This window comes from Balaenoptera musculus, chromosome 1 (assembly GCF_009873245.2).
Source record: "Balaenoptera musculus isolate JJ_BM4_2016_0621 chromosome 1, mBalMus1.pri.v3, whole genome shotgun sequence".
Lineage (NCBI taxonomy): Eukaryota > Metazoa > Chordata > Mammalia > Artiodactyla > Balaenopteridae > Balaenoptera > Balaenoptera musculus.
This window is the reverse complement of record NC_045785.1, coordinates 96,201,144-96,215,725: the sequence shown is the minus strand read 5'-3', so window position 1 is coordinate 96,215,725 and position 14,582 is coordinate 96,201,144. Positions and strand designations below refer to the sequence as shown.

Genomic DNA, 14,582 nt, shown 5'->3' with positions numbered 1-14,582 from the left:
GCTCCCAAACTGCCAAAAAGACTGTGTTCCCTATATCTCTGCAAGTACAGGGATACTTACCCTGTAAGTAACTTTATCAGCTACACAAGACACTTTCTGAATAAACCTGGAGGACAGAACACACTCCTACTTGGAGTATTAATGATTTTATTGCTGCCACTTCTGTATCAGAGAATTTAGAATAAGTGAGCAATCCTAAAATCCTTGTTTCAACCACTAGTTTCAGGAGAACAAAAAAGGCAGCTGATTTTGCTTTAGGCACTGAAAATCTTTGCAGTTGGGTCCATGGGATGCCTGGCTGAAAACAACATCTCCCCAAACAGGCCAACAATTAAATTATTCCCTGAACTCCTTTGGGGGGAAACAAAGCTTGTATTTATCTTGACAGGAGGTGGTGAAGTCAAGTACAGATTTAGCATTTACAACTACTAGTGAGGAAAGCTCTGGGCATCCAAGATTTAGTATATAAAAGAAAGTGTCAATTAAAATGAATATCTGCTCCTTGCCAAAAACACACATTCACACTTAGGCTACTACTAGCAATATTGATACTAGAGAGCCATATGAGCTTGAAATACACTGAAGAATACATTTGCAGCTGTTAAAATTGGATTCATTTAATAGTCTTTCTGATTCCTCGAAGAGAAACCAACTTGGGAAAATTACCAGAAAAATAAGGAAAACTACTCTGCCTACTGCCGATTAAAAAACTTAAACCGAAGAAAAAAATCTGGGTAAGACTTCTTGCACCCAAGCACTGTTCAGGGACTATACTAAAGGGCACGCTCCAACAATCACTAACCTCTTTGCTTTAACTCAACATATAGGGGCTCTGAGTCTTTTTTTTTTTTTTTGGTATCATAGATCCCTCTGGCAGTCTGATGAAACCTATGGACCTCTTCTCAGAGTATTTAAAAATGCATAAAATAAAATTCAGAGAATTACGAAGGAAACCAACATACTGAACCCAGTTTGATCTTTGGAGTTCTGAAGCCCCAGGTTAAGAATCTTTGCTATACTCAGAGGCATAGAATATACAAATCAATTTTCACTGCAAAGTAAAGGAGCTGTTACAGTGGAGGATTACTGGACTGAATGTCAATATTATGACATAGTATGAGTGTGTTTCATGTTTGGTAATTGCAATCATTGTTGCTTTTGTTGTGGTCATCCATGTACAATGCTTGGTGTCAGTCTATTTATCTCTTGTAAAAATAAAATACAGTGTGTGTGTGTGGAAAAAAAAATAATAATAATAAAAACAGAAGGCAGTGGGACAACATACTGAAATTGTCAAAAGAAAAAAGACTATCAACAGAGCATCTTATATCTTTCAAATATGAAGGTGAAATAAAGACATTGGCAGATCAACAAACATTGAGAGAATTTGTTAGTAGCAGACCACCTTAAAAGAAATATGATGTTCTTTTTTTTAACAAAAAAAAAAAAAAAAAAAGAATCTTTGCTATAGCTATGATCTTATCTATTCAGGGCCCAGATGTAACTTTTCCCATTTATTCTACCTTCAAGTAGGGTAGCCCCACCTACCCCCAAATCATGCCAGATTATTTGCTTCTTTTATTAACTTTTCCTTGATCTTTGACTCTAGGCAGGAATTGGTTATGGGCCAAACTGTAAACGCCCAACCCAGGCTCCTCGGTTATTAATGTTCATATAGAACCTGCCCTACAGTACTAGCATAAAAACAAAGCCAGTGGGACAGGTCTTCTGGTAGAACAATCTCTAGCAGAATAAAACACGGTTGTATTTTAGTTTTCTTTTGCTCTGGTAGACATTCCAACTTTCAACTGGTTTATAAACAAATTCACACAAGCCACCCTATATGCACTTTGCAAAAAGATTACCTTGGAGGCTGGATGGGGAAGTAGCAGTACTTAAAAGCAACACTTCTATAGCTGCTTTACTGAAGTTAGGATCTGGTTATTCATCTTATTATATTTTCAAGCTAAAACTCTTCTGGTGAGCCTACACAGAATAAAAACAGGGGGCCTTGGTCATCCATTCTCTTGTTCCTTAGAACAAAGTCAAAACAACTTCCCAAAGCTCTTAGCCAACACCGGGATGTTCTCTGAGTAAAGGTAAGAGGACTTCAAATGTTCTGGATAAGCTTCCAAAAAAGGCATTAATCCTTACTGCAGCTTCACTGTTTGTCAGGCCCAGAGATGGTTCCCAAACCTCATACTATTAGAGACAACTCCACTGGTACTTCTCCTCCCAACTGGCTTATTTTTATCTCATGGACATTTTGATTGTGTGCATGAAAAGTTCTCTTTGCATAAAACAGCTGTTAGAAAGCTTAAAACCAAAATTATGCCACATACTCACTCTGCTGTCTATATCTGTCTTCTTTTGCTTCATTTTAAATTTAAACTATACTGTTGAATTTTATATCATCAGAAATTGTTTTTTGTAACAAGATAGGTCAGAAACTAATACTCAACCCTATTTTCACGTACTGCAATCTTAATTCTTAAAACGATAAAGCTAGAAGAAACTTAAAATATTCTAGGTCCACTAGCAATTTATTGATAAGAAACTGAGGCCAAGTGAGGTGGAGAGTCTTCATCAAGATCACACTGCTAGGAAGTAGCAGAACTAGAACTCCAAAACAGGTGTTCTGAATCCAAAGCCAGTGGTCTTTCTATATGCACCATGATACCAACAGCCCACCATACACTATAACGTCAAAGTCAATTTTCTCATTCTCCTAAGCTCCTTCTATTCCCAAACAAATCCTTGGTTATTTTTAAATTATGCCATCTCTAAATCATAGATATTTAACAAAATCATCTCCACACTAAATACAAATTGGTCTCAAAATGGAATGTGAAATTAGCATAAAACAGTAAAAGTATAAATAGCTTTGTTTGTTGAAGGTATAATTTTCTGTTCTTATACTTATAGGGCAGAGACTGTAACACACTTCCCTTGCATTGCATGATTAGACATTGATGAAAGTAAGCCAAATGTAAATTAAGTTCCATTTCATATAAATCTGATGACAGTTGCTTTTTTTTTCTTATAAAAATATGATTGACTCAAAAGGACAAATACAGTATGATTCCACTTATATGAAATACCTAAAGTAGTCAAATTTATAAAGACAGAAAGTAGAATGCAAATGGGGAATTATTATTTAATAGGTATGGTTTCAGTTTGGGAAGATGAGAAAAGTTCTGGAGATGAATGGTGGTGATGTTGTATAATGATGTGAATGTACTTAGTACTACTGAACTATACACTTAAAAATAATTAAAATGGCAAATTTTATGTTATGTATATTTTAACACAATAAAAAAAATGGAAAAAATATAATTGGAAATGTGCTTTTATGTTTCTGTCAATTAAAGGAGGAATAAAAGCAGCACAAAAATTCAGTATAACTATAAAAGACACATTTACTTGTAACAGTTCTTACTCTGATACAAAAAATCACGTACCCCAAATAGTCCAAATCTGGGTGGCCCCATCCCCAAGGTGAAAAATAACAGCATTCAAAAACCACTCTATACTTGGAGATGTGCCGTAGACCAAAGTGTGCCGGCCATGCTGGGTGGAGAAGGTGGTGAAGGGTGAAGAGCTCTTACCTCCCACTTCCCTCTCTACCCGGCACAGCCCCCGGAGCACAGATTCCAGCAGGACTTCAATGTTGGGCCAGGGACTGAAAGTGTGCCAGAGCCTCTGGTGATCCTGCTAGGTAAACACGTGAAGACATCTCTGTGAGGTCAAACAGATAAACTGCAGACTGCAGGAACTTTTCTTTCCTTTGGTCATGGAAAAGTAAGCACCAGTTTGAATAGAAAATAAAGAACTGGATTTAAATGCAAGACAAAGACCTTTTCACCCTGCTTCGCAAAATATAGGGTAATTTGTAGCTGAACTTCATTTCAGGTTTTCGAAATGAATATGGGAAAAGTGATGCTGAGAAAAGACAACCAGCTACAATGAATACATTTGTTGGTATTGTCTTAGGTTACCTTTTTTGCAGTGGAGTACAATCTTGAGTATCATAAAGAATATTTACAAAACACTTTTAAATGTGTTATTTCTATTTGATCAGAACCATAGAATATCACAACTAGAAGAAATAATTTAGTCTGTCTTTAGATGAGGGATATAAGACTGAAAGATTTCATAGCTAGCTGGAAGCAGGGAAAAGACCAGAACCCAGCACATCAAGCAACTCTCCAACTTCATAAGAGTCTGAGGACCTTCATCTTACATAAGCAAGAAAAAACAGGTAATTTCTTATGATTTGTTATGTCTACTGAGATTTTCTCTTACATATAAACAAGCCTCTCGGTAAAAATGTTTGGATAACTCAAAGGAATATGGCCGGCGGGTGGAGGTGGAGGGTAAGAAGACAGGATAAACCAGGTTGTACAGAACTTAATATGCCAGCTGTCAAAGATCTCACAGCTTAGTGAACGCTAACACACTGAGATGGTGTATCCCAGAAGTATGTTTACTAATATTTGATTATTTCTACTATCATGTTGATTCCCACTAGATTTCAGGAAGGGAGAACATATACCACTGGGCATACAAAGATTTTATATTATATTTGACTCCTCAATCATTCCCCTTACCTACCCCCTTCCCAAACCCTCTCAAGAAGACTTTCATTCTATAGCTAGCTTTGCTCTTTTATCTACCAACTGTAAATGAATATTCATGTTATTACACATAGTTATCTTTGTCATAGGATTTTATCTTTACTTTGGTATATCTTTCAATTTTCACTGAATAAATAAATGGAGTGAAATAAACAAAAGAAAAGTTTGGAAACCCCAAGTTTCTTGTTTTGCCTTAATTTTATATAAAAACTAAATACTCTATCTAAAATGTAGGAATGTTCTTTGACCAAACAGTCCTCATACTAATTTTTTGGGTGAAAGGCACTTTAAGTCATGTAGGTGCTTTATACTTAATGGCAAATAAAAAATAACTTAGTCATTCACTAGTGATTTTGAGGTTGTCTACTATTTGGGTTGATCTTTAATATAAGGTCTATTCAGTTGTCCCCAAATACTGGCCCAGGTTAGCTGCATCAGAACCACCTGAGGAATTTATTTTAAAAATACATATTCCCAGGACCTGGCTCAGACATTTTAATTGAGTAGAGCTTAGCCAGAGAATCTGTATGTTAATCTTGCACCTCAGGTATCTACTGCTGCATAATATTCCATATTATCTCTTATTCCTGAGAGACCTGAGTAAAGCCAGGTATAGGCCTGACATAGTATCAGAAAATAACCATCCTGCCCTGATTTGTTCTGAAATATGCTTTCCTCAGCAGAAGTAACTCATAAAAGGTTATGAGAAAACTGGGGGGTGGGAATGGGGATTTAAAACCTAAACAAAGGTAAAGGAACAAGGATCTTGACCATCCTGGAAGTTAGTTCTCCAGTACGCCTCACTTAAATCTTTTACTTTCTGATAGTTCATAGTAAGAGCAACTTTCAGTTCCAGGCCTCTGAGCAGCCTGGTTTTCTCTTGTGTTCGGTGGCCATAAAGTTATACGGAGAGCTGTGGCTGGTCCAGGTCAGATCTCTGATTAGTACTTTGAAGTCTAAACTGGAACACAAAAATTACCTGGCAGTACTTGGAAACTGAGATAATTTTGTTCTTAAAAGTCAGTATCACATATGAAAGATTTCACAGGTAATATCAGTGAGTAGAGGGCTGTTGTTTTTTGAACATCTAGAAGGGAAAAAAATCAAAAACAGGTTTTTAATTGGATGAGAGACTAACTTTCCCTTATATGTAACTGCCAATACAGCAAGGAGCTCTGCAACAGGAAACTCCAGAACTATGCTAAGCAAATGGATAAATATAAAAAGTAACTAGTCAGGTCAGGCAAGCAATGTCCAAAGAAAGTCACAGCTACAAATCAGAGAACAGTGGCCAGGATATAAGAATAACAGGTGGGCAAATAAATTAGAAGAACCAGCAGTTATTCCTAAACACTCTATAATGTGCATATAATAAAACACAAATATAATACATAAGAGAATAAAAAATAAACAAGGGAAGAAAACAGCTTTTAAAAATTTGGTCCATCTATTCTTAGAATGCAGCACCTTGTGAAAAATAACAACCCATCAGTATGATACACTGAACTAGAGGTTTAGAATTCAAACTGTCCAAGGTGAAAATGACATTTCAAGATCCACTTATGAATAACTGTAAAAATTCTTGGAATTTTCATGCCAGGAGGTGAAATCTGCTGCAAGGCTGAAATTATAAGGTTAGGGAAGACTGGCCATTAAGGAGCAGAATACTTCCTCTTTACATAGAGCCTAATGGATGGCAATTCTACAGCCCAGGGTTTTAATCAGGTGGAGAAGATGTGACTGTCAACAAAATAAAGGTACTGTTACAGTCCTTCCTGCTAGTGTCTGTTTACTGTTCTTTATTTGTTAAAATTTAATTTTCTTAGATGTGCTGATTTCTTACATGGTCTAAAGACTGGGCACCTAAATTCTGAAACATGATCCATCACAAATCTCCATTATTCTCCACCAAAAAGACACAGGCAATTTTTCACTTCTTTGATGACAAACATCAATCCTTTTTCTCCAGGCTCATAGATATGAGGTTTCATTCCCACATTCTGGCTCTGCTGTAAGAAAAGACCTTTTAATTCAGAATATTGATACAATAGTGATTTGTAAGGCTGATGATCAGAATCACCTTTTTAAAATTACAGAATGCCAGCCCACCAGCCAAGAGTCAATCTCTGAGATGGATCCAGGTGATTTTGACTTAAGGCATATTTGAAAACCACTGACTGAAACTGTGTCCCTGTGTCCTTAAGGAATGTGCATTTTGATAAATTATTTGGCATAGGGGGGTTGGAGGTGATCCTCATGTAAACACAGGACAAATGTAAATGGTGTAGAGGCAAAAATGTGGACAACTACTGTTTTTCATTAACAGAAGGGCTAAAAAATTAACATATCAGACAGACGTATTCAAATGAAAATACAAAATGCATTTCAAAGTGTTAATTTTTTTGGATTATCCCTCATTTTGTGTTATCAACACCATCCCATTAGCCCAGAGTATAGAAAGACTACAGTTAAACCAACATTCTACCAGTTCTCATTTCCAGATGATCCTATATCACAGAATACAATAAGGAAAAGATATATTCAAAATGAACAAGAACTATCCCTATTTACATTGTGGGCATAAGTCAATCACCAATTGAAGCTGATAATTTTCTTTCTTTTAGATCCAGTTTTGCCAATCCTAAAAAAAAAAAACTGTTAGATAATATGGTTATACCATCTGTATAGTTATATTTTTCCCAAGAAAGAAAAAAAAAAAACTACCAATAAAGGCACTGAAGTGCTGTGGCTTGCTTTCTGAACCAGCTTTGATGACCACCAACCATTTTTTTTTAAACTAGTGAAAGGTCACATCAAAAGATGAAATAGAATCCAATCCAAAAAGATCGGACCCCAAAAGGCACTGCTCAAACTACTGATTTGGAATGCTCAAAATGCATTCTCTTCATTTGCCTTCCCCTAATGGACCATTCAATATTTAATGACATTTGCTGTACATTGTACAAAAGGACCTGCAGGCTGAGGTGAATAGAGCTCTCCACACAACCAAAATGTAAATCTGGAAAATGAGTTTTGACTGCATATCACTAACACAGATATGACATAACACGCTCAGTCAGGCCAAGATTCAACAATACTATTACACCAAAAGACGAACACCTTCAAGGAACCCTTCTACCTAAACCCATTCTCAGACAAAGGCCTAAGCACACAGCAGGGGCAAAAAACAACAGAAGAAAATACTTCCAGAAAGGACTAGTTACAAACAGGAACAAACCTGGACTCTTTACTCACCATTTTAATACTGCTGCCAACTATAACAGATTAAAATCTGTACACACAACAAAGTGGAAAAAAAGTCCCCAAATCAATAGTTTCAGCAAAAGAAGGTACTGACTAAGGATTACTACAATGAACATTGCTACAATAAAAACAATGGCAAACAGGGATTTGGCACCACGTTTACAAAGTAAAGGCATGCACTGTTAATACACTTTAGATGTTTCCCAACAGAAAAAGCCAATGGAAGATGGAAAACAAGGGGCATCTTTTACAGAACTCCCTATGACTGAGACGGACAAGTAAGAATTAAAGTGGTCAATTTAGCAGATGTGTAGCAGCAAAGTCACTGGTTCTGTTTCGAATTTAGCAATTTGCATTTCTACATGGCAGCTGCCCTGGGTGCGTCTGTATCCAAGAGGCTGACTTCATCATACTACATCAGCATTTATCTAGTAATTTGGTGATCAGCATAAACCAGGTTAACCTTCAACCACGAGCTTAAAAGAAGAGCTGGAATCTTACTACAGAATTCTTCAATGTAATTACCATTTAGAAACCATAATGGTATTTTGAACAGGATAGTAACATAAATTTCATCCAAAAAAGCTATAATTAGAGCCCCAATAATTGTAAAGAATTAAGTAATTATGGAAATATTATATTCTGACCATACCAAGAGTTAAAAACAAAGAGTTCCTACTAAGAGGAAAATTTTCAAGATGATCTGGTCACATCATGTGCATAGTTAAGACTGTTTGTGTTTTAATAAAGATTCTTTCACAAAGAAATAAAATTTAGTGACGTTATTCTTCCCTTGATAAAAAAAAACAACAACAACAAAAAACAACTTAAAAAATGAACTACTGGTGGTTTGTCAAGAAGGAAAAAAAAAAGAGTAAGCTACATATTGAAGTTCTGGAATGCAGCACCTCAACTTCACATCTGCCCTAAACATTTGAGATTGTGAAATCCAAGTGATGTCTTGATGATCAAATCATACTTTACAGTTGTTCCAATTCCAATGTCTGACTTTAGCATCTCATGTCAATTAAGAGTTCCCTAATACAGAAGATTGTGCTAAAGAGTACTAAGATTCTGCATGCCGCTGCCATTCCCTGGTCCCGTTCATGCTTGCAGCTGCCCAATGAGACAGCAAAAGAAGTCTGGTCTCAACACTCCACACTGTAATAACTACGAAAGAAGAACATTTGTAATTAGAAAAAGTTTACAAAGTCAAGAGACATCACTACAGCACTATAATTAAACTGTTCAAAGTTTTACCTTTTATTTAACATCCACACTCTTCAATAAAGTCCACATTCCTTTAAGTTGTTTTTAATGATGACATCTGTAACAGCATCAAAAACAAACTGCACATTCTTGGTGTCCGTGGCACAGGTGAAGTGGGTATAGATCTCCTTGGTATCTTTTCTTCTGTTCAGATCTTCAAACTGGCACTGAATGTAAGCAGCTGCTTCTTCATATGTATTGGAACCTGAGGCAGACACCCAATATTCTCAGTTCAAATTAAAACAGCTGCTTGGACTCAACTAAGTCAGGCCATCACAATTTACTTATGGAGAGAGGAAATATAACACAATTGAAATAAACAGATCTCTATTTTCTATAATCATTACATGTTTCTTGAGTGCAGAATCTCATTATAAGAAAAATAAAATTATCAGAAAGATCCAAGAAAACAAAACCTTAAGTTTCTTTTCCTTTTATTTAGACTTTTTAGCTAAAAAATCTAGAAAGCATAAAAGGAAACTAGGGAAGTAGGAAGATGCATTTCTAGAAGAACATAACTGTTTAAAAGGTCACAGAGTTTGTGCTCCTTGGAGTGATGCTGAAATAAACAATTCAAAAGGGGAAGTCATGCTTCTTTTCAAAATCATTCCAGTTTTAACGGAGCTTAGCCTCAGAGCCTTAGGGCAATAGTTTAAATAACCAAAGGTAAACCAGTAGATGCAAAAGGGAAAGGGGCCTGAACTATATACGTTTAAATGGTGAATTTTATGGTATATGAATTATACCTCAATAAATCTGTTATTTCTTCAAAGAGGGGGACCTGAAAGTTAAACCCTATTTCAACAACATTGGTAATTAACACTCTTAATCGTCTGCTTCCTACACAATCTTGTCTACTTGTGAATCTTTAGAATAGCCTTAGAAACTGCCTGCAGAGCCAGGGAAACTCAACAAAGACAGCATACACAGTTATTCCTGTGAACTAGGAGCTATTTTCAGTGACATTAAGCATGACAAAAATATATCAACAAATAAGTATATAAAGACGACTAAAAAAGAAAAGCTTAAGAAAGAAATGACTATTATTTAAACAGACTATTTAAAGAACGGAAGGAAGACAGCTTGGTAGGTGCTTGAAATAGATTTACTGAGATGTGCAGAACCTCTGTAAATTAAAGGAGACAGATGTTTGAAACACGTAACACCAGATTTTTGTCTGGTAGGAACAGATATTGATACTTGGGAAATCAGGACTGTGAGAATCCTTAAGAAGAATGAAGTCAATGGAAGATAGGCTTGGAAGTTCACCCTACCCGCCACCACCCAAAAATGGACATGATATTGAGGACTCTTTGCTATGTGTGAATATTCCCAGCTGAAACATTAATGTCAATCCTTCACTTGTCTTAAGTAATATTGTTCTCCCATTCTAAAACTTGGATACTTTCCATCAACTTACCCAACTCTCACCTCCCTCCTCCCTCTGAACAGATGACGACATTTCCAAATTCCCTAAGAAAACAGAGGCCACGGGGCTTTAAACTACATCTCAACTGCTTAGCCCACCACCTCACTTAAAAAGTTATCTATATCTGCACTTATTTGTACCTTTGGTCTTAGAGATGTCTTCCTTTTGATTCAAAATTCAACCGCTCTATCTATACTTTTTTTTTTTTTAAGTTGAAGTGAAATTCACATAACATGCAATAAGTTTACAATACAGTGGCATTTAGTGCAGTCACATGTTATACAATCACCACCTCTCTCTAGTTTCAAACTTTTCCACCACCCCAGAAAAACACCCTGTTCCCATTAAGTAATCATTCCTCATTCCCCTTGTGCCAATTTCCTAATAACCAACAACCAATCTGCTTTCTGTCTCTATGGATTTGCCTATTTGGGATATATCATATAAAAGGAAACACACAAATGTGACCCATTCCGTTTGACTTCTTCCATTTAGTATAAAGTTTATAGGGTTCATCAAAGTTGTGGCATTATCAGTACTTTGTTCCTTTTTATAGCTAAATAATACTCCATTGTACAGATATACCAATTTGTTTATCCATTCATCCTACCTAGACTTTTGATTCCTTCTTTTCTCACCTGCTTACAAATCTTGCTCCATCAATTACATCCACTTTTTGTAACTTCTCTTTTGCTGTAGGATCTTACCTCTAAGCCCATAAACATTTAAAGATCTCTCCTTCCCCTGTAATCTAAGCTGCTCAAGAGGAGGCTACACTTGTCTTCATTTCTTCACTTCCCACTCAGTAATTCACTGGTCCTGGCTCTACTCTCATCATTCCACTGATAATGCTCTCCATAACAGTCAATGATCTCCTGACTGCTAACTCCAGAGGCCATTTTTTCAAAATGTATTTACTTACCTGCATATGACATTGTTGACCACTCCTCACTATTTAAACTCTCCTCTTAGTTTTTAATACTTTGGCTTTCCAGATTCTTCTCTTTGTATCCTATACAAACGTTTCTTTTTCTCCTGCCAATAGAGGCTGGTATTCGCTCTCATTCTATTCTTTTCTCTCCTCATTCTATATCATCACTCTAGGTCATCTCATCCATTTCCATGTTGTATTTACACATGATCCCAAATCAATATCTGTTACTAACCTGTAACCTCTCCCCAAGCTCCAAGGCCACATATATAACTATCTGTTAGATATCTCCATCAGGATGTTCCGTAGATACTTCAAAACCAACATTCCTAAATATGAATTCAGATCACAGTACCGGCACCCAATTAAGACAGAACTCTGAGAGTACCTTTGACTCGTCCCACTTCCTTACCCTAGCTACACCCTTTCACCTTACTATATAAAGCATTTACAGTGTCTGCTCAGCTAACAAGAGGTCCCCTTTCCTAGAAATACTCAATTCTGATCTAAAGGTCATAGTGATACAGCCCTGGCACTCATGTTTGTGTCCCTAACCTCATCTGATTGAACTAAGGGTTTCTGCCTGACTTAACCCTGGCCAGAATCTCTCTCTTTTAGGAATTTGAATCTTGGGCCAAACAATCCCAGTCTAGCCTGGTCTTTTAAATGGAGGAGGTATAGAAACTGTGGCAGGGCCATCTTTTATCACATAAACTGAGCAGCAGAGAAAGTTGGTAAGGAAAGAGAAGAATAGAGAGACACAGAGAGGAGAGAAAAGACATGGGTAAAGAAGTGCCCCCAGGGTTCTTGACAGTGCTTGCAGGGTTCCTAGTTCTAATTGCATTCTTGAGAACTGTCTGCATTCTTGCCCTTGACTTCTATGACATACCCCTGTATCTTCATCAAAAGTTTCTATTTGCATCCTAAGAGAGTCCTCACTAATTCAACTCCCCTACTATCTCTCTTTATTGCCATCTATCACATAATCTTTCTAAATCAGTTTCTACTACATCATGTACCCCAATGAATATCCTTCAATAGCTCCCCACTGTCTCAGCATGGGATACAATGCCCTCCACGAGCATCCTTGCCCACTTCTCCAACCACTTTTCCCCACCACTTTAAGCTCCAGCAATACCAAATTCCTCCTAGGTTTCAGAACAGATCATGTCATTTTTAACTCCATATTTTCATATATGCTGTTTCCTCTTCCTAAAATGTTTTTATTCCCCCGTCTGCCTGATGATTTATAGTTCCTCCTCTTACTATCTCACTCCAAGTGTCATTTCCTCTAGAAAAAGACTACACTGATCCCATTGAGGTAACCCCTTCTTCTGCTCTTCTATTAATGAACATTTTACACTAAAATGAAATTCTTCAAGTGTGTCTCTCTCTTTCTACAACTAATGTCAGTTTCCTGAGTGTAATAACTGTACCTTATTCTTGTATTTTGTGAATATATTTATACCAAATTTTGATTTTCATCATTCTTTATTTGCCTCAGAAAATGAGGACGACAGAAATATAAAATAAACACAGTAAACTCGATTATGTCTGGAATAGCACTTTAGACTTAAGGGGTCTTAATCACATGCTTAATGTTGATACCACTACCAGTGAACACTCTCCATAAGGAGATACACACAACGTTCAAAACAAAAGACAGCTGTAGGAAGGTCACTAAAGTTTTGATTCAGGATGTATACCTCCAACAAAATCTTTCATGATCCCTCACCTGTGTATTCTGGATAACAGATAGTTAATGGACTCCTCTTTATTTTTTCCTCAAAAAGATCTTTCTTGTTGAGGAACAGAATGATCGAAGTGTCTGTAAACCATTTGTTGTTACAAATGCTGTCAAACAGTTTCATGCTTTCATGCATTCGGTTCTAAAAAAGAAACAAAGGATGATAGGTCAGTAGCAAAAAAGTAAAAGTAGATTAACTGTTAATGAACAACAGACCAAAAAGGTTTTTTTTTTTTTGGGCGTGCTACAAGGCATGCAGGATCTTGGTTCCCCGACCAGGGATCGAACCTATGCCACCAGCAGTGGAAGCACAGAGTCCTAACCACTGGACCGCCAGGGAAGTCCCAGACCAAGAAGTTTTAAAAGCGCTGACGGGCAATCATGAAAAGAAGTCAGACACTGATAACACAAAAGCTGAGTCAGTCCTCATTTTTATAATTCTTAGAGGTTGAGAGGTGGGAATAAGGACTGGCTAACAAGAGGACTTAATCCTGCCCACATACTCAATGTGCTGTCATATCTCCTAAGTTTAAGAGGGCATGGATCAATATTCTGAAAACTCTAATCACACTGACAAGGAGAAAAATTAAGGATTTTAAGTTTTGGTTCAATGAGTAAATGGATGCACAAAGTCTTCCTAAGAGTTATTTTCCGTTTCCTGCCTGCATTAGACAGGCCTTTTATTTACCAGAACCTCCAACATACCATCTCCTCATCCTCAGCCAGAACGAGGTCATAATCACTGAGGGCCACGCAGAAGATAATTGCTGTCACTCCCTCAAAACAGTGAATCCACTTTTTTCGTTCTGATCTTTGGCCACCTACATCAAACATCCTGAGTAAGGGGAAAGAAAGCACAATTTCAGCAAGGTCACGCACACACACATCTCCCTAAACTGAACTGGTTAGGGAACTTCCCACTATTGCATATTCAAAACCCCATTTATAATAGAAAAGACAAACAAGGAGCAGATAAAATGTAGTCAAAATAATTCTGTGGTTAAATGTAAAAGAGAACAATATGAGAAAATAAAATTTAGGAACAATTAAAATTCTCATTTTAGATAAACAGTTGAGCCTCTTCACTATCAAAGCTTGTGTCAGATGTGCCAAAAGTCAGCAGAGTAAGCACTGAAATGGATTAAAGGAAGGAGGGAAAAAAGACAGGAAAAATGAAGAGCTGAACAATACAACTTAAGATAGTAACAATAATAACTAACATTTACCAGACACTAAACATCTTAAAGTACATTAACTAATTTAACCCTCATAACACTCCTGTCAGTACTATTGTTATCCCCATTT

At 36.7% G+C, this 14,582-nt stretch overlaps 1 protein-coding gene across 1 annotated transcript in view; it reads right to left on the bottom strand.

Annotated features, from left to right (window-relative positions):
• Window positions 1–7,852: 7,852 nt before the first annotated feature.
• GNAI3 (G protein subunit alpha i3) overlaps window positions 7,853–14,582 on the bottom strand; it is a 37,156-nt gene continuing 30,426 nt past the window's right edge. Inside the window, exons 6-9 of the mRNA XM_036844530.1 lie at window positions 13,983–14,112; window positions 13,266–13,419; window positions 9,162–9,375; window positions 7,853–9,071 (exon numbers count right to left, since the gene is read on the bottom strand). Of these exons, the coding sequence (XP_036700425.1) occupies window positions 9,185–9,375; window positions 13,266–13,419; window positions 13,983–14,112 (475 nt within the window). The 3' untranslated portion in view covers window positions 7,853–9,071; window positions 9,162–9,184. The remainder of the gene's footprint in view (window positions 9,072–9,161; window positions 9,376–13,265; window positions 13,420–13,982; window positions 14,113–14,582) is intronic.